The sequence below is a fragment of the Lemur catta genome, chromosome 6 (assembly GCF_020740605.2).
Source record: "Lemur catta isolate mLemCat1 chromosome 6, mLemCat1.pri, whole genome shotgun sequence".
Classification (NCBI taxonomy): domain Eukaryota; kingdom Metazoa; phylum Chordata; class Mammalia; order Primates; family Lemuridae; genus Lemur; species Lemur catta.
The window spans coordinates 5,371,930-5,394,673 of NC_059133.1; the positions used below are offsets into that span (position 1 = coordinate 5,371,930).

At 56.3% G+C, this 22,744-nt stretch overlaps 1 protein-coding gene across 2 annotated transcripts in view; it reads right to left on the minus strand.

The window, feature by feature from the left end:
- The window catches only part of MPPED1 (metallophosphoesterase domain containing 1), a 73,718-nt gene extending 51,338 nt beyond the window's left edge, over nt 1-22,380 (minus strand). Inside the window, exons 1-3 of one of the 2 annotated variants that reach the window (XM_045554717.1) lie at nt 22,242-22,380; nt 10,043-10,331; nt 1,686-1,867 (exon numbers count right to left, since the gene is read on the minus strand). In XM_045554717.1, the coding sequence (XP_045410673.1) occupies nt 1,686-1,867; nt 10,043-10,266 (406 nt within the window). In that variant the 5' untranslated portion in view covers nt 10,267-10,331; nt 22,242-22,380. Of the gene's footprint in view, nt 1-1,685; nt 1,868-10,042; nt 10,332-17,492; nt 17,748-22,241 lie in introns of those variants that run through there. The other variant, XM_045554716.1, reaches the window with a different exon arrangement.
- Nucleotides 22,381-22,744: the final 364 nt, after the last annotated feature.

A 22,744-nucleotide genomic window follows, 5' to 3' on the forward strand; every position in this document is an offset into this window, starting at 1 on the left:
GCCACACCCCACCCTTCCTTCCAGCCCGTCACCAGCATATCCTCCAAAGCCCCTTGCTCCAGCCACGACACACCGTTCCTCCTTGCAAGTGTCCTGGAGCACACCTTGGCCTGAGCTGTCCCCAGCCTGAAACTGCTCCCTTCCCTGCACAAACACCAACTCCTCCATCGAGCCCAGGCCGGAAGTCTGCTTCTCTGAGAAGCCTTCCCCCATCCCGGAGAAAGCCACAGTCAGTCACTGCTCGCTGAGCCCAGCCCCGGGTGCCCACATCCACTGTCCGTGCCCTTGTGCGGTTCATTCACACACCCCACGGGGCACGTCGCAGGCCAGGCTGCATGTCAGAGACAGTCCCCGTCCCCGGGGAAACCTCAGTTCTCCTCTGTCAGATGGGATGCAAACAGTACCCACCCCAAAGGGCTGTTCCCAAATTCAACAAGACAGATGTGGCAAAGAGCCTGCCACCCCATGCCTGGCACATAGTAGGTGCACGGCCCACAGTGACTCTGGTCTCTGCCTTGGAGATGGCCTCTTGACTCAGCCAAGTGGGCCTCACGTCTTTTGAGCCCTGCGACAGATAGGATAAGAGCCTCCCTGGGCGAAGGGCCCCCTCCTCAGAGGCAGAGCAGACCTGGAGGCGGCAGGGGCCGGTGAGAAGCCTGCAGCAGCCCCTGCAGGAGCCCTTGCTCCACGGCCTTCACTTTGTCCAGCCCAAATGGGCCCTTGATTAGAGCTTCCCCTTTGGAAAATCAATATTGAAAGCCCTCGGCCTGCCAAGCAGAAGGGAAGGCCTTGCTTGTAAATATTTGTCCCGCCTGGCAGAGCCAGGCCCCTGCTGGCCACGGCGCCCTGCCTCGCGCCCGGCCCTCTGTTCGAACAGCTCCCAGCCAAGTGCACAGCGGGACGCCCCTGGGGAGGCAGAAGAGACCGTCTGGCAGCCACATGGGGCTGTGTTCGGAGGTGAGCGCCCCGCACCCACGCCACCGTGACAGCAGGCCCGAGCGCCGGCCTGCGCAGGGGCCATCCATCTGTCTTCCCCACAGTGAGGTTTCTCTGGATTCCAAGGCAAGCGACTTCTCCCAGGGGGCCCTCCCAGGTTTACTTATTTCTTATTTTAGAAAAAAAGCACAAAGACAAAACCCTAGGGGTGTCTTGTAAATCATCACCACCGCGCGAATGCATTCTGCTGTTTCTGCTGCCGGTACCGACAGCTGCCTGCGGGAGCCCACATCTGGTCCCCTGGGCCCTGCTAGGGGCCGCAGAGGCTGGTGTGTCCCCTCACTGGGGAAGCCATCCTGATGGCAGTGGGTGGCTGAGCTAGTACATACCAGCTTAGTATCTACGCTGGCATTGCCATTCTTAGAGTCATTCATTCATTCGCCCAATCAGCCATTCATTCATTCATCAGTTATTCGTTGAGCACCTACCTATGCCAGGCACTGGGGCTGGACACACAAGTAGACAGAAACAGATGTAAACAAAGTCCCTTTGGGAAGGGGGTCCCGAGGCCAAAAAATCCCACAAACAAATGCAATGTCCGAACTGAGACAGGTGCTGGGGTGGGACAGGTCCGAGGTGGGTGGGAGCGGGAGGGGCAGGGAGGGTGAACAGACAGACAAAGTCCAAGGAGGGGCTGGGGCAGAGGGGCAGCCTCAGGAGCTGGCCCGCCCTGGGCAGAGGGGACCTACCGAGCCACTCGTTGAACTTCTTCACCTCGCTCGGGAGCCCCAGCTCGGTGAAGTCCCCAGCGTGGATCAGCACGTCGCCGTAGGGCATCTGGATGGGGTCCGTCCTCGAGTGGGTGTCAGAGACACAGACAAAGCGGGTGTAGCCAGGAGGCTTGGGGGCATCGTGAGGCACCGGGTCCACCCTGCAGCGAGAGAAGACACTGCCAGTCACGGGGCCACAGAGCCAGGCACCTGCGTGTGGCACATCTCCAGGATGCAGGCAAGGCTGCAGCTCACAGCCCCATCGACTCAGGTCAGCCCAGCCTTCTACCTGGGTCTAAATCCTGACCCCCCCCCAATAGTCAGGCAAAACATTTTTGGCCCTAGAGCCTTGGTTTCCCCCTCTATAACATGGGAATGGAAGCTCAGCGGGCTGCTGGGGGAGGTTAAGGGAGAGGGTGGGCAGAAGGGCCGGTACAATGAGGGCCTGGCTGCTGTGCACGGCAGCTCACACGGTGGCAGCTCACACTTCCGTCTTTTGTTCACTTTCACCCCCAGAGTGGCCTTTCAGATGTCTGTCCCTACTTGCCCTCCTCCCGTGAGATTTGAACACCACAGACACGCTGTGTGTCTGTTGATGCACTTTATATTGATCCAGGCTTTAGACTAAGAGGAGCAAGACGTTTTTCCACCTCCAAACCAGTTTCCACCCGGTGGGGTGCTGTCGCCGCCACTGAGAGTGGTCGGGACTGATGCCCCAGTGCCACACAGAACACATACACCACCCCAGGAGAGCAACATGGGACAGGGAACTTCATGGGCACCTGAAATAAAGGCAGCTTTTCCAAGCTATGAGATAGCCTGTCCAATGGCAGACCAAGGGCCTCACAGGATTGTGCAGGAAAACACTCCTGGACTCAGGAAACCCAGGCTCTGCCTGGCCTGGTTTGTGTATCTGTGAAATGGAGCTACTTCACCAAGCAAAACACACAGAAAATTGTAAAAAGTGGCACAAATGTATAACAGGTTCTTGTTCCTCCGGAGCCCATCGTGTGACAGATGAGGACACTGAGATCCAGCCAGGCTGAGTGAGTGGCCCTGCCCCCACCCCATGCATAAATGTGGACATGGCTAAGAATCCGGTGCCCGGCCCGAGGCTCCCAGTCCAGTGCTCTCGCTACACACTAACCCCTCAGCTGAATGACTTTGCCAGGCTCAAAACTCTTAAAAACAACACAATGACATTTCAACAAGCAGCTCTCTCCAAATGAGTATGCCGCTCGAGGAGTTGTGTTTAAATCTAATTATGCGGCAAACCAAAAGCGGTACCATATCAGTTACATAAATACTTTTAAAGACATCTTTCTAATTATCCTTTTTTTTTTCAGACAATATACTTCGAAGAAATTTAATTAACACCTTACAAGAGACGTGGGTTCAGCATGCTAATGTGCAGGGAGCCTTAGCACGCTCCATCCGCCACAGTCGGAGGCAGCAAGCCAGCCTCCCGCCACGGCGATGGCACGGCGGGAGGGAGCACCCCCAGCCCCTTCCTTCCGGGGCTGTTAAGCCAAGGGACAGTCCCAGCAGGTCGGGCGGGCTGGACTGGGGAGAGGAAAATCCCCCGAGTGAGTCCAGTGATGACCAATCAGGGAGGCGCTGGCAGCTCTTCCTCGTCTCTCTCCATTCATTCATTCACTCACTCACTCGGTCACTCAACACAACACACTCTAAATGCCCACCGTGTGCCAGCCCTGGGCTCAGTGAGGGCCACAGGGATGAACCAGGCCTGCTCGCTGCCCGCCAGGAGCCCACGGGCTGACGGCCAGACATCCACCTCTGCCGATGCGCAGCAGAGAGGCTGGGGGCCAGTGAAGGCCCTAACCTGGCCTGGGGCCTCCTGGAAGCTTCCAGCAGGAGGCAACACCGGAGCTGGTCTGGAAGCCGAAATCTCCCTGCCAGTAATTGCCACCAACACTCTGTCCTCTGGGGTCCCCAACACCCCCCCTCCCCCAAGACAGGCAGTCCAGCCGGCTGCGGCTCCACCTGCACACCCTGCCCGCCCCACAGCTGATTGGACCAAGGGCAGCCAGTCACTGCTGGGCTATTGGCTCAGGAACGCCAGGGAGCCAATCAAATTCATTCGCTCATTCTGTCTGTCTCTCTCGGGTTTTGAAGATGCCACAAGGTGACAAAGACCAAGTTAGAGAGACACAGAAGGGACATACAGGAGCGCGATGCCACCCCCAGAGCTGCCTCAGACGCCAGCAATCAGCCCCACCTCTCCCAGGAGCCCTGAGAGGGCCGCAGCTCCCGCCGCCACCGGCCAGCCAGGACCAGTGCGCGTTCTGGGCCGGCCTGTGTCGGAGCCAGAGTTCTTTAATTAACTCTGCTCTTACTTCCCTACGCCCTGAGGCTTTTGGAGCACAGTGAAGATGCAGACTTCCTAATCTCCAGAGAAAAAAACAGACTCATTTCCCTGCACAGTCCTCTGGCTATTTGGATTGCACCAAATGCTCGACTTTGAAATAATAACAACAATCGTGCTATCCACGATCCCCACGTACAGAGAGCTCACGATGTGCTAAGCACGGTACAGGCATCTGCTCTCTTCACCCTCACAATGGCCATTGCAGCAGGGTACTATGGGTGGCCCCACTTCACAGGTGAGGAAACTGAGGCTCAAGAAAAGCAGACTGGCCCATGATCCCAGCTACCGGAGCTGAAATTTGAAGCTGGTTTTTGGTCCTAGAACTCACACCAGGCTGGACTATTATTTCCAGGCCCAACTTCATTCCATTCCACCTACAGATAAATGCTTACTGAGTGCCTCCCAAATGCTAGGCACCTGCTAGGTGTGCTGGATACACCTGTGGACACGTCACCCACACAGGAGTTCCCAGAAACCCTGCCTGTGTTTGAAGTGACAAAAAGAGCGAAAAGAGTGGAGCTATGGACAGTGTATGAGAGACCATCATTTGACCCCTAGATCCAGCTGTACCTGAAGCCAGACCCAAACCTGAACTTCCTAGCTAAGACATGAGCCAGTAAATGCCTTTTCATGCTCAAAGCCATTTAAGTTTTGTTTCTGGCACTTGCAGTGACAAAACTCTGGCTAACACCTGAGTTATAACAGCCCTGTGGATGAAGTAACTGAGCCCTGGAAAAGTCAATCCCAAGCCCAAGGTCCCAGCTAGTAAGTTAAAGAATAGAATTTGAACCCAAGTCCTCACAACAGGAATTTAGGCATCTAACCTCAATACCTTATTGTGACCAAAAAAAAAAAAAAAAAAAAAACCACAGGAAAAATGGTTATTTCCCTGTAACATTCTGCAGGGGTGAAAGAGAAGGTATAGAAATAAATGCTCCTTGTTTGTTGGAGCCAAACCTGACTTCCCCAGCTCTCCCCAGCCTAACTCCGGATCTTCCAGTGGGAATCATGGCAGCAGGAATGGTGTGGCACTGAGACTTAGGCTGGCACTTGGCCCAGTGACCTCCTCTGCTCTGGGCCCCTTGACCCTCCCAGGCTCCGTCCAGCTCTGCGGGGGGCAGACAGGCCACTCTCTCTTTGGGATGCTGTGAGCACTTAAATGGGCTGCTCAGCTGGAAGCCCTGATGCACCACCCTGCAGTCTCCCTGCACCCTGCGCCTGGGTCTCTCTCCCACCCTGATGCCCAAAGCCCACAGGACCATCAGAAGCAGAGGTTGTTACCCCCTTGTTACCCCAGCCTCGGGGAAATGGGGTCCTCTGAAGGTCCGGGGGAGGACAGAGGTTCCAACAAGTCCAGCCATGTAACTGGACATGAACCACAGCATTCTGGAACAGGAAGGACCTCTAGTCCCTTCCTCTCATTTTACAAATGGGGACACTGAGGCCTGGGGAGGGACAATGATTGGCTGGCTCAGTATCACACAACAGCCACCCTGACTCCCTGCCTGGTGCTGTTCCCACGAAGCGCTGGTACCAAGGTGACATGGCCACACCACCGGCTATGTCCTGATGCCCACCCTTCCTTCCCACCTCCCAGCCTGTGCTTCTGCTGGCCCTGCCACCTAGAGTGGCCAGCCCTACTCGGGTCAAAGAGCTGCTGGTCCTCCAAGCCCAGGGCTTATGCTGCCACCCCAGGAGGCCCTCCTTGATTCCCAGCATTCTTCCTGGGCCTTACTACCTGTCTTGTCCTCGCTCCCTTTTCTTTCCTTCTTCCCATTCACTGTGCTGGGCTCAGGGACACAGCCCCAAGCTGGTGGAGGGGACAGTCACTTGGGAAATTTTTCCACAGATGGATGTGTTAGCACAGACTGAAGCACGTGCCACCAAGGGAGGAATGGAGGGACTCTGAGCAACTAGAGCTGGGCCAGGAGGTGACCTGGTCTGGGGAGGGGCCAGGGAATACTCTGTGAAGAAGTGACACCTGTGTGTGATCTGAGAAAGGAGTCAGTGCTGGTAGGGCAAAGAGACAGGGAAGCACAGGGAACAGCATGTGCAAAGACCTGAGGCAGGAGGAAGAATGGAACGTTCAGGAAACTGGGAGCAGCTTCTGCATCTATTGCTCAGTGGGGGGGGGGGAGCAAGATGAGGCTTTAGAGCCAGATGGTGCCCAATTTGAGTCCCCCCTCCTGCCTTGCCCGCCCTCCTCCCAGGCTCCAGGCCAAGGCCCCCGTCTCCCAGACCTCTGAGTGCGCGGACACTGCCTGGGCTTGGCTCCCTCATCTGTGGAGGGGGTCAGCGCCCTGGCCTGGCACGGCTGGGAGGGCCGGGAACAGGGTACAAAGGGGCCCTGCCAGCCCTGTGTGCTCTCCCGGCCCCTCCTCAACATTCTTCAAGAAGGCTCAGAGGGTCTTCAGAGGGGTGACTCAAGTCTCCCCCGTGATTCTTGTCAAAGGCCAGAGAGGAGAGTGGCTGTGCCTGGCGCTGCGGAACCCCTGCAGGACAACCCTGTCCCGCAGCACTCGCCCTTGCTGACCCCCAGGCACCCCGCCCGCCCGCCCTCCCAGGGCCCGCAGGGTTTCCCAGCCCCAGCACGCAGCGTCTTCACCTCAGGGCCACAGCCCAGGGGACAGGCCTGGAGATCCGTGACTCCGGCAAAGGCGGCCTCCTCACCGGCAGGGTCTCTGGGGGCAACTGCGTAAATCACACGGCTCAATCAGAGGCCACATCTGGACTGTCACTGTTGTTATTAAATATAAATTGTGGATTTGTTAAATAAGGCCCCATCACTCCTTCACCCGGAAACAAAGTCCAGGGTGGCAACAGGCCATGTGTCGGGAAGCGGCATCCATCCTCCCACCTCTCCGAGGTGGAGCAGCTGACTCACCACAGAAGCCCACATGGCCACCTCCGGCGCCTGCACATGGGATGAAGGGGAGGCCACAGCCCCCTGGTCCCGGCCTGCCTGGCTTTACCTGGCTGTGTGCGAAGTTGTGTCTCAAAGGCGGAGCCTAGTGCATGCCCTTCCTGGGGCCCCCTCAAAGCCCCAGCCGCCTCGGAGCCCCACTGCCAGTGGAAGCCGGGAACCCTCATGTCGTGGGGGAGCCCAGGGTGGGAGTGGGCAGGCCAGGTGTGAGTCCTGCTGGGCCACCCAGCTCCCCAGCTGGACCACGAGAGAGCCACTAAGCTCTTCCTCCACAGCACTCCCACTCCCAGCCTCACACACTTTTATGACAGTTTGCCAATGTCCACCATCCCGCTGGATGTGAGCTCCTCGTGGGCAGAGGTTGGTCTTCAATCACTGCTGGGTCACTGCTGTGACACCCAGCCCAGGCATGGCATGTGCTAATGGTACTGAAGATTTGCTGCTACCCACCAAGACCTATTTGTGGGATTTCATCCCACTATTACTCTGAGCAGCAGTCTGTGGTTGGGGAAACTGAGGCACCAAGAGGCATGAACCCGACCCGCAGGCTAGCTCAGGTTCCTAACCAGTGACCTACTCAGCTGCTCACAACTGTCCCCAATGAATGAACAAAGCAACAAACGACCCTCAGTTGCCCAGTTAAATGGGAGCAATCACTCCTCTCTCGCTGGGACATTCAGTGGCCTTCCTCAGGACACAGGCCAGTCCGTGGGGCCTAGCGTCTCCCACACGGGGCCACCTCCCCAGCTGGGCAGCTCTGCAGTTCCCAGACACCCTCTTCTCCCAGCCACCTCCTGGCCGTGGCCCCGCAGCTCCTCCTGTCTGCCCACTTCCTCCTCACACCCCTTCTCCTTCTTGGGGTCTCAACCTAGCAGTTGCCTTCTCCAGGGGGTCCTTTTTGAATCCCCGGAAATTGGCAGGAGCCTCCTCCCTGCCTTCCCGTTTCCCTGGCTCTGTTCTCAGACTAGGGGCTCCCAGGTGTCTGCCTGGCCCAGGCGGGGTGCTGTAAATAACAGCTCTGCATGGTACTATCTGTGGGGCCGGGGACCCTCTGAGAGGGTGACGGGGTACGCACACAGGTGCAGACGCGCAAACCCCACCTGCTCTCTGAGGGCCCAGCTCTCTCTCCATCCCGCTGGGCAGGCATCCAGCCCAGCCTCCAGGGACCTCAGGCACAGTCACCTCCGACCCACCCACCCGGAGAACTGAGCCCACCAACAGAAGAGAAAGCCAGCCCAGGGCAGGGCCCCCTCCCGGCAGCAGCCCTGCCGGGCCTCACAGTCCCGCCACCTGCGGAGCAGTCCTAAGATCCAGGGCCTCCCATCCTGCCCAAATCCACCAGTCTGGCTCCCAAAACAGAAAATTAGAGGCAGTCGCCCAAATAGAATCTACCAAAGAATACAGTAGGCAGCCAATGACAACGCCCGTCCTGCCGCCCCACCGCCCCCACAGAAACAAGCGCTTTCCTGAGCAAGTGCCACTGAGAAGAGGGAGTTCCTGGCGCCAGAACCCACCCCAGCCCGGGGCCTGCCGCCCTCCCGAGCCCTTTCTGGAGGGGCAGCACACAGGGAGGTGGGCACCACCCACACTGCCAGGCCAGGCCCCGTCTCTGAGGGTCCACATGAGGCTCCTCCAGTGTCTGGGACGCCACCAGAACACCTCTGCCCAGAGATGGTGCTCATGGCCCTGGTGGAGGCCCAGCGCCTGGACCCCCTCAGGAGGGCCTGCTCTGTGCCCACAGCGCCAGGCCACCCTCATCACAGCTCTCATCCCCCTGCGCTGCCACCTGCCCACTCCACAGGGGTTCGCCTGTGAGCAGGCCCAGCACAGGGGCGGCTCCCAGAGCGGCCAGGAGAAGGTGTGATGGCTGAGGGGACAGACGACTCAGCCCCCAGGTGGAGGTGCGCACATCCGCAGATGCCACAAGCAAAGGATGCGGAGACGCTGGGCGTGGAGAGAGCCCGGGACTGGGGTCAGGCCACTTGCCTGTGAGGCCAGCTCTGGCACTAAATATCTGGGTGGGCTGGGGTGGGTCAATTCACCGGTCTGGGCCCCTGGGTCCCCACCAAGACCCTAACTGTAACCCTAACCCTAACCTTAACCAGGTGAGCTGTGCCACACAGGACCAATGGGAGGAGCAATGGAGATAAAGGAGGAGAGTCCCCTAGGGACACACGGAGTCGCAGAGCAGGGCCAGGAGCTTGTGCACCTCCACCCTGGGCCACCCATACCCCTCCAAGACCTCAGAGAAAATCCAGGGATTTTGGCCCACGCACAGGTGTTGGGACAAGTCCTGGGTGCTGCTCTAAGGGGGTCCCGAGTCTGTGTATTCCCCAAGGCCTCATGCTCCGGCACCCCTGGTATTTCCGTCACAGCCACAAGGGGCAGGCGGCAGAACTCCTTAGTCCTTCTAGAAAAGCATCTCTGCTCTCACAAGAAGCACAGGGGTCTGGACGAAGGGAAGGGGTGGTGGGGTACAGGGGAGACAGTCAGCCCAAGACTAGGGTCCTAACCTGACAGGGGGCCTGCAGCAAGTACCTCGCCCGCTCCAGGACTCAGTCTCCCCATCTGTACAATGAGGAGAGTCAATCAGAAAAGGGTCGCTGGCCCAAAAGCCAAGGCGGGGAGCCGGAATTCAGCCCCCCAGACATTGCCAAGAGGACGTGTGGGCCTGGAGTTGCCAGGCCCTTTGGTTTTGTCAAGTGAAACCAGAAGTCTGGGTTTCTATATGCATTCACCTCATTTTAAATATTTGTAAAACATTCTCCTGGCCAAATAAAACAGGACTGCGGGCCAGAATCGCCCACAGGCCACCAATCTGCAGCTTCTCGCGGGTCCCTCCCAACTCAGGGCCCCAATGATCCTAGGATTCCAGAATTGGTTCAGGCAACAAACATTCAAGGCTTGTTAACTGCGCCCGGAAGCCAGGAGGCGCCCCGAGCGCAGGAGCCCACCCGGCGGCCGTCACCGCCGTCACCGCCGTCACCACCCGCGCCCGCCGGTCCCACCGGGCCGCCCACTTACATCTGCACGTGCGGTGGCTGGAAGCGGCCCTGGTTGATGTTGTAGAAGGTGAAGGCCTGGGTGGGGTTGGAGCTGTACTCGTCCACCTCGATGATGAGCCGGCCGTGCTGGTGCCGCCGCGCGGCCATCACGTGCGACTGGGAGAACGCCATGCCCAGGCCGCAGGGGAGCAGCGCCAGGGCCTCCGCCTTCAGGACGCCGGCATCCCACCTAGAGCGCCACATGGGCCTCCGCGGGCCGCCCGGGCATCTCCCGCCGCCGCCCGGCCCCCGCCAGACCTGGAAGCAGACTGAGGAGACGGAGCAGAACCGTGCGACAGTTAATCTGTTTGGGATTTGCTTTATTTAATGTCAGATGAAGATTTAGAAAGAGGGAGAGGGCGGGGGGAGAGGGAAAAAACACAGTCGTACAGCTCAAAAACTCATTACAAATCTTTCCAACTCAGCAGTTTGATGAATATACTTTGGTAAAAAGAAAAGAGAAGGGAGGGAGGGGACCAGGGGGAAAAAAAAAAAGAAAAACAACCGGCAGCGCCGGGGACGGATGCGAGCACGGCCCGTGTTCAAATACTTCAGGCCTATTTTTCCCCTTCAACAAAATCCTCCAGAACCTCCGGGGTGACAGGGAGCTGGGGCAAGGCAGCGGCTGGGTTTTGCAAACAGGTGAGTTAAGTTTTACTCTCAGAACTGGGCAATAGCAAGGAGTCTCCCTCACCCCACACCCCACACCCCTGCAAGCCTGAGCAGGCGCGGACCGCCCAGGCGGGAGTTCCTTCCTCAACACCGGTTTCACCTAAAGGTGCCTCCTAGTGGCCCTGGAGGAGGGACTTTCCCAGACACGGATTGCCACACACCTCCTCGGCTTGGGGTGGTGGCTGGGGGGAGGCGGGAGGAGGGATCTACTCCCCTACCTCACTCTCACTCCCTTGTAAGGATCTCAGGAATGCTGACATCCCTGTCACTCCTTGAATGCACTTGGAATCGCAGCTTCCCAATGCTATCATTTTTTATCATTCCCTTCACTGGAAAGTGCAGTTTGTATTCATATTTTCTAGACTAAAACGCCCCTTCCAGCCCAGCTACGGAGAAAGTCGGAAATTCAGGCGCTGGGCAAGACCCCATCCTGGCCCGGCACTCAACCTGGCAGCCGACACCTCCGTGCTAAGACCGGCGATTTTTCTTGTTCCTTTTCGTAATTATTTTTTAAACTGTATAAATAGGAAATGCCTTGAAGATATTTTGTTTTTGTTGTTTTCAGTTTTTGGCCATTAAGACCCTCCGATGATTCCATTTGCACTGTATTTAACCAAGGAGAAAATAACATCATTTAAACTATTCCTGGACAGTCATGTCCCAGTCACATTAAACGAAGAAAAATCCCCTTTGCTTTGTGCTTGGAAGAAGAATCGACACAGTCAGAAAACAAATTAGATTAGGAAAATGGCAAAAATTAGAGACTGGAGAACATTTTAATTATGTGCAGAGGAGAAATGGGTTATTAATTTTTTAAAAACCTCGATCATTTCCATAAAAGGTGAAATAAATAGCAACATCCTCCTCCTCCTCCCCCACCCATCCCCAAAAACGTGTCCCGACCCACCGGACAGCCCTCTCTTCTCCACCTGGGATGACAAGAAAAAAATCTGCTTTTCCTCAGACACACTTGCCCTGGCCCTTTGGCCCTGGTGCTCCTGAGTGAACCGGCTTTCCCTGCAGATGCCAGCGCAGCAGGCCTCTGGGGGGGTGGGTCGGGGTCTCCTGGCCGCAGGGCTCACAGAGACACCTGCTCCCGTCCTGCCTGTCACTGCTGCCCGGCACCGAGAAGCCCTGGGAGAGGCCCAGGGACCACACGCTGAGGGCTCCTGCTGCTCTGAGCCAGAATGCCTGGAGCCTCAGCATTGACTGCCTTGCTGTGTGTCCTTGGGCCAACTTCCTAACCTCTCTGAGCCTCAGCTTCCTCCTCTGGGAAGTGGCTTTGATCATAGTAGTGCCACCTCCCAGGTGCGAGTGTGCAGCTGGATGAGGAAGGAAGCAGGACTTCTGAGTCCAACCAAGTGCCCAGCTAACACCCGCTGTGACTGTCACAATCACTGTTCAGGTCAATGTGATGTCTGGGGATTGAAGGCCCGCCGTCAGCTGGCTGCCCGGGTACTGGGACATGTGTGGTGTGGGGGTGTCCAGTGTGAGCCCAGGGCCCAGCCCCAGGAGCTGGAAGTGCCCCACAGGGCCCTGGGGGACTCTCCTCTCTCTCAAACACAAGCTGACCACGTCACACCCCTGCTTGAAATCCTTGCCGTGGCTCTGACAGAGGCCCTTGACCACAAGGCCCTGCCCTGCCACAGGCCAGTGCCCACTGGGCTCTTGCGCCCGGAGGCCTTCAGGGACCAGGTGCCATGCTCTTTTCAGAGCCATGAAATTCCAACACATGACAAGGGTTGTCCTCTCTAAGGCTCACCTCCTAAGAGGCAGGTATCCTGTATCTCTCGTTTTGCAAATAAGAAGGGCGTGTCTCAGAGAAGCCACGTCTCCTGCCAGCATCGCACAGAGAGCAGGTGGCAGAGCTGAGGCCCAGACCCAGGCTGCCTGGCTCCCAGGTTCCGCCTCCCTCTGCTAGACACTCCGTCCTCCTCCCCAGGGGCTACAGCCAACTCGCCCTTCCTCTCACCACGCCAGGGTCTCCTCAGAGAGGACTGCGGGCCAGGACCCAGGAAGAGCCTAGGTGTCCCTGGAGGGCAGAGCCTGGGTCTCCCCTGCTTACTCTGGATGCCACTGAGGCCCCACCAGCTCTGTGACCCTGAGCAAGCGGTTTAACCTCCAGGAGCTCCATTTCCTCCCCTACAAGATGGGAAGAAAGAACAGCAGCCCTCGCTCAGAGTCCTGGGTAGTAAACGAGGTGACAAGTGTAAACTGCTTATCACAGAGCCCAGCACATAGTAAGTGCTCAATAAATGCTAGCGATTGTTATTTTTACATTATTATCACCCCAGGGCCTATCACAAATCCTTCATCAATACTGAATCAGTGGATGGGTGAATAGGTGAAAGGATGGAGGGACAGGTGGATGGAGGGACAGATGCAGGGACAATGGATGGAGGGACAGACACAGGGATGAGTGGACTCTCTCAGCACAGGCCTGGCGATGGGTGTCAAGAGAGCTCAGCTAAAGACTGAAGCATCGTCACCCCTCTCCACCTTGCCCACCCCATAGCCCTGCCAGGAGGCCGGCCAGGGCACAGCTCTGGTGAAGGGGGGGGGGGTCCCAGGGGCTTCCGCCCATCCTTTCCCCAGAGAAGCAGGCCCCAGCACGCGGATGGCTTGCACTGGGGGGAGAACTGCTCCGCACCAAGGGACTCAGCTGGAAAAGGCAGGCGGCAAGGCATCCCAGAGGCGCTCTGCGGCGAAATGCTGCATTTCACATAAAGGGGGTTTGCAATGGGCCCTGCTCGGAGAAATCAGGGAAACTGGGAACGCAGCGCCTTCTTTTAATACCCATTTAATATTTATGGAGCCGCAGCAGCGCGTTAGCCGCCGTGTGGGAAGGGAGCATTCTCTGCCGTGCAGCCCATCCGCAGAGGGGGAGCAGCCTTTACCAAACAAACAGCTTTGAGCTGGGACGCGTTTACACCTGGTCCACAAAACAGCACAGCTCGCGAGCAACGCAGTGCACTGGGACCCAACGCAGGGAGGCCACCTGGGCTTCTGTCCTGGCTCCCGTTCAGCAGAGCGACCTTGAGCAAGTCATGCATCCTCTGTGCAAGTGGGTCGGGGGAAACGGCACTAGGGAGGAGGGTGGGATGAATGGACGAAGCACTACTCAGTCAACAGATATTTGCCACAGCCCTGCGTGCCCTCACTGCGCCAGGTGCCAGCAAGAGCAGTGGAAAAGCAAAGAGATCCCTGCCCTCAAGGAATGGGGCGGGACAATCGAGTTAATGCACAGCAAACAGAAAAGACACGCCCCCGGGAGCAGACAGAGCAGGGTAAGGGGGCGAGGAGTAAGGCGGAGGGTTCACTTTAAACTGGATGATTAAGAAAGGCCTATCTGAAGAGGTGACGTCACCCCACACAGGAATGATGAGAGAAGCCAGCCACGCTCAGACCTGGGGAAAGAGAACTGAGGCAGAGGGAACAGCAAGTGCAAAGGCCCTGAGGCAGAGGTGGCATCAGTAAATGGCCTCACTTTGACTGCTGTTGCTGCTGGCCACTGGCCCGCTTCTGCAATGGAGAGAGCCTGGACTTTGAAGTCAGAAGAAACGGAGTTCAAATTCAGTCTCAGGTGCTGCTGAGCTGTGGGACACTGGGCAAGTCACTCAACCTCTCTGTTCCCATTTCTTCACTGGTTGCAGAAGGTTCATAATGAGCCACGTGCCTGCCCCTCCATAAAGGCCCAGTGAGCCCAGATCTGGAGGCTGCGGGTCCTCCCAGCCCAGCACTCATTGAAAATTCCTTCCATTTTTAAGAGCTTGCTTTTTAAGTCTCATTCTTTTATACAATAGTTCCTCTTTCTGTTTTCCTCTCAAAGCCATTTATTTGTTGGTACTTAGGTACCATAAGTTGACTTGGACCAGGGTACTATAAGGAAAACCTGGGTTTTAGCCAAGACAGCAAGGAGCAAGTAGCCATTAGGCGCCGACTGTATGGAAAGCTGAGTCTGGGAAAGAGGTCTGACTCCAGCCTCCCGCCCTTGTGTGCCTGTGCCTCTCGCTGACGCACCCCCAACCTTGTCCAGCCTTCCGCTGGTCTTGGCCCTCCACCACCACGGCCACACCACACCAGCCCCCAGAAGGAATGTGCTAGAACTCACTTGTGACCAGGCCATTCCCTCTGGCACACCAAGCCTCTCGGGTGAAACCCAGCTCAAGAGGCCGCACCTGCCCGGCCACGGCCCCTCTCACTTCTCAGGCCTAGCTCGACCCTCGGGCTTTCCTGGCACAGCTGGAGCCTCCACACCACTGTTCCCCCTACCTGGAAAGCTGCGCACACCGCCCCGCCCTGCAGTCACCTCCGTGTCCTGACTCGTGCCCACGCAGACTCAAGGTGGCTCAGGGCCTTGCAGACGTCTTCCCCGGCTCCCCAGGCTGGGTCAGGAGCCTCCACCCACAGCCCCTCAGGGCTTCCCTCATCGAAGCTCCCAGCACACAGTCTGGTTCGGTGTCTGAGCTGAATGAGAAGCCAAAAATAAAATGCTACCTGAACAAACCAACAAATGAATGAATGAATGAGAGAAAATGCACAGGCCTTGGAGAGTCCGACAGCCCAGGTTCAGAAGCGGCAATTACCTCCTGGAGCTTGGTTTCACCTGCAAACACGCAGATGCTAAACCACCCCCTCTCAGGACTGCCGGGAACATTAAAGGGCACAGCAGCTGCAAAAGCACCCAGCCAAGGGCCCACCCGGCACACAGTAGGTACTTACTTACTATCTCCTCCTCCCCTGTTAGAAAGCTGTGATAAAACCCAGAAGCTCCGGAGAGAACTTTGGAGAATCCAACAGAGACTTCCAGAGAGTCAAGCAACCACCTCCTCCCCTGCCCAGAACCGGGGCTCCCAGTCGGCAGCATGAATGAGTGGGCCACTGGCTGTCATACCTCCCAGGGTGTTGTGGCTGGACACATGCAGCCTGACCTTGGCTAGCTTTTCTAGGAAAACTCTTCACCACCCCCCTTACCTGGGCACAACCCCAAAACATGCTGCTCCTCCTCTGGGCCAGGCCCTGTTCTGAGACCCAAATGACTCAGACTTGAAACTTGCACTCAAAGGGCTCAGACCAGTGAGTGCAGACAGACCAACAGGCCTCCTCGGAACCCCGGTACGGGGAGATACGGGGGAGGGGGTCTGTGGGGCCCCACGAAGGCCCCCACCAAACCGGGGCCTGCCGGGTGTGCCGCAGGCCCAACAGGAGACAGACTGAGAAGGATGGCTCAGGTGGAGCATCTCAACAGCAGGTGGATTTCTGCAGAACAGACGCTGGATCACCCTAACGGCCCTCATCTGTCCAAAGAGCCTCGGCTCAGGTGGAGCATCTCAACAGCAGGTGGATTTCTGCAAAACAGACGCTGGGTCACCCTAACGGCTCTCATCTGCCCAAAGACATGTGAGGAAAACCTTGGGGCATTTGCACTGCCCCGGGGCGGTTGCTGACCCGCACACCAAAGACACATTTGCTTTGCCGAGTGACTGGAAGCAGTCACTTCCACCCAGCACGGGCCCCTGAGAGTCAGTGCTGGCCCGGGACAGGGCCCGCTCATGAGTGTTGCTCTGGTGCCATTGTTCTCAGTGTCCCTCCGGCTCTCAAAAGCGTCCCAATTTGGAAGGTAAAGGTCACTCTAATCAAAGTCAACGTGACGCTACTAAGACAGCCACCCCCAAAAGCTGCCAGTGTTTCTCCTCCATTCACTGGCACTTCCTAAACAATATCTGTGAGGCTAGGACGATATCGCGTTGTCCTGAGTCCAAAACTCGGTTGACAAGCGATGGCCACAGAGGGACGACTGTCTCATTAAACAGAAGAAGATGCCCCAGCAGCCTTCCCTGCGCAGCGTCCTGGAGAACCCCTCGCTTGGGCAGCTTTCACCGGCGTTCCAGCCACACCTTTCTCCCACTCCGCCTCGCGGCCTGTGACCGTGAGCAGCCCCGGCCCCTCTCACTGGCCAGCCCGAAGCGCGGCTGCCGTTCCTCGGCCGGTGGCTCAGAGCGATGCGGAGAGAAAGCCCGCTCAGCTCAGCGAAGCCACTGCTGACTGAGGCTTTTGTTGCAACGTGGTGAAATGTCACAGAGAAACCACGCTAACACCTCCTAAGTGGTCCCCCCACACCCCGCCAAGCAAAATGCAGGAGATAATATTGAACAGAAAAGTGCCAAAGTGTGGGGAGAATTATTTTACAAGCCACGATTCCCACACAAGCTCAAAAATCACTTTTAAACTGTATTCTCTTTCCTTGTTTTGCTTGTGCCCGAAAATATGCAATTGATTAGCCGATAGCTGAAAATGTCATACAGGGTAAAAAAATAAAGAGGGACTCAAAAGAAAGGAAAAGAAACAAATAACCCAATGGAAGGGGGGGGTAACAATCAAACCCAGTTCCCACCACGTCCTGAAAGGACAGGCCCTGATGCCTGACCTCCCTCTCCGTCAACCGTGGGTTTCAAGGAAAGAAGATGCTGGCCTGCAGCTGGTGTTAGCAGCTAAGTTGAATGAGTTGATGAGCTAAGTAGATGAAGGAATCCACAAATATAGTGAAAATTAGACCCTATTCCTTGAAAAAGGATCAACCACAAGTGACTTTAAAGCATTTACCACTTAAAAACCTTTTAGCTGGGCCCATTTTGAATTATGACTACATGATTTTAAATTACACTTTCTAATTCCTCCCCACCACCACCCCAGCAGGCTCTGCCGCCTCATTTTCCAATTATGTACTTTTATTTCGGAATATGAAGAGTGCTACTTACTGGATCATGTCCTGTCTGCCACAAATAGCTGCTCACTTATTCCTTTAATTTTAGACATGAATGCAGTCGGTTTGCCCGACTTCAAATTCCGAATATTCTCCGTTCCCATCGCACGGAACGAGGGCCGAGATGCAAAGAAACCCACAAAGCTCGGGCAGAGAGATATGTTTGTAAACCAGTGCTTCACTCCATAAATTATTATAATTCTTGGTGCTTTCTATATCCATCTAGCAGATCAGCAATCACATAAATAATAGTGAGTGGACTGATTTTTCTTCTGCAAAGTGCTATGTCCTAGTTTTCAAAATAAAGCACTTGGAGAGTCACGTATCTGTGGAGTTGAAATGGGAAGCTGCTCAGATCCGTTTCAAACATGCACACAGACATACCCACACACAAAAGGAAGCAAGAGGGAAATGTGTAAAGATCAGCATTCTGTGTCCCCTTCCCACATACACATCAAGTTACACTCAACATCCATGGGGGTTTGGGACATGCATGATTAGGGAGGGGAAGAGGCAGGAGGGTCGTGGTTGCTCAACATTCAAATACAATTTGCAAAGAAAGTAAATGTGGATTTACAGTTCTCGTGGAAATCTATTAAACAGATGTCACTGAAGCATAATCAAATCGGCACTATGGTAATTCTACACTTAAGTCTAAGATTGGGGTTTTGCCATTTTTATGATCAGTTTGAGTATATTTTTTGTGATCGTGCAGGAATTTGCAATTAAGGATTAAACCTCTAAAGTATGATCAATTAACTAATGCGTCTGAATGACAAACTTAGAAAAGCAAAACTCCATCCTCCAAGCCCCCCACCTACCATTTGTGCAGGGAGCCCTGGCTAGGCTAAGGGTGGGGGGAGGGAACATTTGCCTTTTCCATGAACACCGAAACACTGAAAAGCGCTTCGTTACGAAGGGGGAAAGGCAGGGTGCCGGGAAGGCCCTACATTTCTCAGGTAGCCGGTGAAATATATTTTGCAGCCTTGCAGACTGCAGAGCTGTCCAGAAAATGCAAAAGAATGAAATGAAGGGGAAATGATGAGAGTGTTGGAAATTGGAAGCAGGCATCATTTTCTCCTTAAAGTGACGAAATTAGCATGGGCGATGCCAAACGTCCTTTCATGTGCATCAACGCTGAACCTCAAATCCTTCTTGGAAGGGGGGAAATGTGCAGATGAGCAAGAGACAAGTTACACTGCAGAAACAAACTTTCAGGGGCAGACTGGGTGGCAGAAAGAGGACCCTCCTCACCCCTGGCTCTGAACCGGATGCAGATCACAGTCAGCCAGAGGGGAGATTTTTTTCTTTTCTGCAGCTGCTTCTGTTTATGAGGACGACCAGGTTCTGACATTAATCTAGCTAAGCTCGTGTCCAAGAAACCCCCCCATAGGGTAGTTCACAGAAAGGCCTGGAAGGACCAAGGTAGATCTCAACTCAGGATTTGAATTCAAAATTAATACATATCGTCTCAATTTGTTACGATTTGTTTCACAAGATTGGGCTGCCCTCATCCCTCATAGGTATTTTAAATAGAAATAGAACATAACTAAGTCTTGTTTCATTAGGGAAAAAATGTCAAAATAAAGTAAAACATTTCTGTTGGCCGCAGACTGGTCCGGTCACCAGAAAGAGCCACAGTGAATCAAATTAACCAAGAAACTATTTATATATTTATACCTTCCTTCCACCACCACCCCCAAAAAGGGGCCTCTTATATTTTTCCCCTTGGGGTTGTTTTTTGCTTTTGACATTTTAGTCACCTCTTCAGACTCAAGTCAAACAATTTCAGTGGCAGTCTGGAGAGGATGCTGGCTGATGGCATCATTGCGGGGGGACGTCCACACACCAGCCACCGGGGCTGCAGCAAATTGCTTTCAGAGCGCCCCAGCACAGCCTGCTCTAAACGGTTCTCCCTGAGAGAAACATTCCCTTCACCCTCTCTTCTCCCTGGCCCCGCAAGCACTGGGCACATCTGGCCCCTGAGCGTGAGGCCAGAAGAAAGACCCCACAAGTAGGCCTGTGTATTATCTGAGGTGCCATCAACTTTGATCTGTGGGGACAGAGTGAGCCTGAGAACCCATTCGTGGGCCTCTGCACCTGGGGAGCCCTTTGCCCCAGGGACCCTCACTCCAGAGGTGCTGCAGACAAAGGTACTGACTGCTGAACGGAAAGATCTCAGGGAGAAGAAGAATGGAAAGGGAAAATTCGTGAAAAGACCCTTTTTTGTTCCCGGTGAGGGAGGGGCGATGGGAGAGACATGTCACATTGTCACATTAAAGATTTTGACAGACAATTCAGGGATAAGGCAGAAATTCCACCCGTAGCTGCAGCTCGCAGAAACTTGAAAGGCATTAACTACCCTCCACTAATTGCATGTTTTTCTGTGCATAATATTTACTTGTTAAAAGTCTTTGCCTGGGCGATTAATTTCCTCTGCCCTGCTATTCACGATCAGTTCACAGGCCTGCAACTGGAAAAATGAAGTCATTTTGATAGATTAAAAGATGATTGCACTTTGGGGAGGGTTTCTTTTTTCCAGAAGTCCAGAACCCGCACCCAGAATGCTGATTTTTCTCACTGAATGCTACCCTTCGGTGAAACCCAGCAGCCACCCGTCATTCTTCAAACACGCGGGGAGCGGTGTCCTGGATGGGGTGAGCAAGCCAGAGGCTGCACTGCCTGCGTAGGAAGGCAGCGAGTTCAAGGGAGAACAAATGAACTTAAATCAATTTCATTGGATGAAGATTTAATAGTCTCATGGGTGGACTGGGAAATTTCAAAAAGCAGGCTTTTCTTAAACGATTATTTCACATGTCGGTCTGTGTATTCTTGACAGTTTGGGCTTAAGTAGAAATACCCTAAAATTACTGTTGTTTCCCTAGACCCAGACCTGCTCTATCTGTCCAGAGACGCAGCCCACAGGGCACTGGCTGGGGGGTGCGTCAGTGATTCTAAGCATGTCGCACAGCGGCTATATGGGTGCTTCCTCTGACACGTAGGTGACACTCTGAGCCTACTCATGTCAACATCACAGGTATCTAATGCAATCCAGGTCTTCCAAAATTCCTGGGGCCGAGGAATAAATAGGAAGGCAGCCCCATGTTGAAACACTTCCAAGCACATGATTAAACCTCCGCGACTGGATCATCGCTTTTTGACTAGCCATCAGCCAATTAATGTACCTCCAACGAGTGAGCACTCGAATAGATGTAGCCATTTCACCGAAATCCGTCTTGAGAAAAAAGATTTTACAAGTGCTGTGGGGCTGCCACTCGGAAAGCCAGTCTAGGGGGAGCCGGGCATGGCAAAGCCTGGTTTATTACGCCTGGCTCCTACTCGGTGGGCCCTGCAGACTGAGCCTCTCTCCAGAAGCCTCTCTGAAGCCCTGGTGTCCTCAGCCCAGCCCCATCCATGATCCCCCCCCCCCCCCGCCCCAAATGGCCTCTTGGAGCTTTGGCTCTTGTGGACCAAGGCCTCAATTCCAGCGGGGACTGGTGGTCAGCTGGTGGCCTCCCCGACACTCCCGGAGGCATGTGTAGCCCTGTGCCAGACTAATCACCGAGTTGGGGGTTTTTATTTGTTTTTTTTTTTTGCAAAGTCCAATCAGAGCATTGACAGTGTGTCTGCATGACCCCCGCCCCACCCCCCAGCACAGCAGATCCCCGCCATTCAACTCCTGTCACTTTGGTTCCTGCGGTTTAATTTCATAATTGTTTGCCACTTAACAAGCTCTCCTCCCGGCCATCAGTGGAGCAGTGGACGTGGGGAGGGGGAGGCAAAGCAGCTCCTGGAGCCCGGAGAGAGGCCAGCCCAGCTCTCAGGAGAGACACCCCACAGAGGTCAGCTGGGCAGGGAGGGGATCAGCTCCAGAGTGCGGCCTCCAGACAGCACCTGGGCCTGGGCCACCCAGCCTGAGCCCAGGGGGGTTGGAGGGGATGGAGGAGGGTGGGTCCCAAACCCCAAGCGGTGGCCTCCCAGACTCCTGGACATATCTGCTCTCAGACTGACCCTTCTCTGGCCCTACCAGAGTGAAGGGAGACTGTGCATGAATTCACTCTCCTACAGCATGTCCCAGAGCAAACACACAAGAGACAGAACTGCTCCTTAGCACTGGCATTCCATGAAATACTGTCTGGGTAGCCAACGATTCCCTGGCAGGGCACATAGCAGGCGGCAATAAATATGTGTTGAATGAGTGAGTGGATGGATGGATGGATGGATGGATGAATAGATTGACGGAAACGGATGAAGTTTCCAGCAATACCTGCAAAAGTGGCCACTCGACCAGCAGCATTAGACTCCCCTCCCTTCGCCCCAAGTGCCGTAGGGGCTTCGCTGCGCACAGTAGGCGCTCCACAACCAGGGGCGGCTATTGTTACCACCGTCGTCATCACTTGTACCCCAGCAGCCCCCCTTCGGCCACCAGCTACTCCGCCAGCAGCCAGCAGCAACTGGCAGGCGGGGGAAAAGTTTCGCTGACCCCGCGGCCCCAGCCGGAGTCCTGCGCCCCGGCCGAGGCCCCTCCTGCCGGCACCCGCTCGGCAGGCAGGGCAGCTGGGGTGCCCGGCCGGGCGCCGGCACCTGGCAAAGGCGGCCAAAGTAACTTTGCGGGCGCCCTGCGCTGAGCCGCGGGCGTCACCCCGCGCCCGTAGAGGGTCCCGGCCGCGCCCCCGCCCGGCCGGCCGTCCGCGCCCGTCGCCCGTCGCGCCCCAGCCTGCGCCCCGCCCGCCCCCAGCCCTACCTGGCCCCGGGCTCCTCTTCGGCGGCCGCGGCGGCCGCGAGCAGCAGCGCGCACCGAGGGAGGCAGGGGCTCCCGGGAGGGAGGCGCGCAGGGGCGGGGGCTCCTCCGGCAGCGGCCGCCTAGCCGCGCGTCCGAGGATGCAAGTGGGAGCCAGACTCCTCCTTCGGGGGGCGGGGGGCTCCCCGCGCCCCCTCCCTCGGCAGCCCGCGCGCCGCGAGGCTCCGAGCCTCCCCCTCCCGCCGCCGCCCTCCCCGCGCCCGCCCGCCCTGCCCGCCTACCCCCGCCCGGCGCCGGGAGGGGCGCGCCCGCGTCCTCGGATCCGGCCCCTGCGCGGCCGCCCGCCGGGGCCCCCGCCAGGCCGGCCAGGCCTCGGCCCTCGGTCCCCGCCCGGGCCCGGCGCCCGCATCCCGCTGCGGAGGGGAAGGGAGCGCGGAAGCCGGCCCGGACTCGGGGAGGAGGAGCGGGGCCCGCGCTGCGCAAAGGGGTAGGGGCCGCCCCGCCGC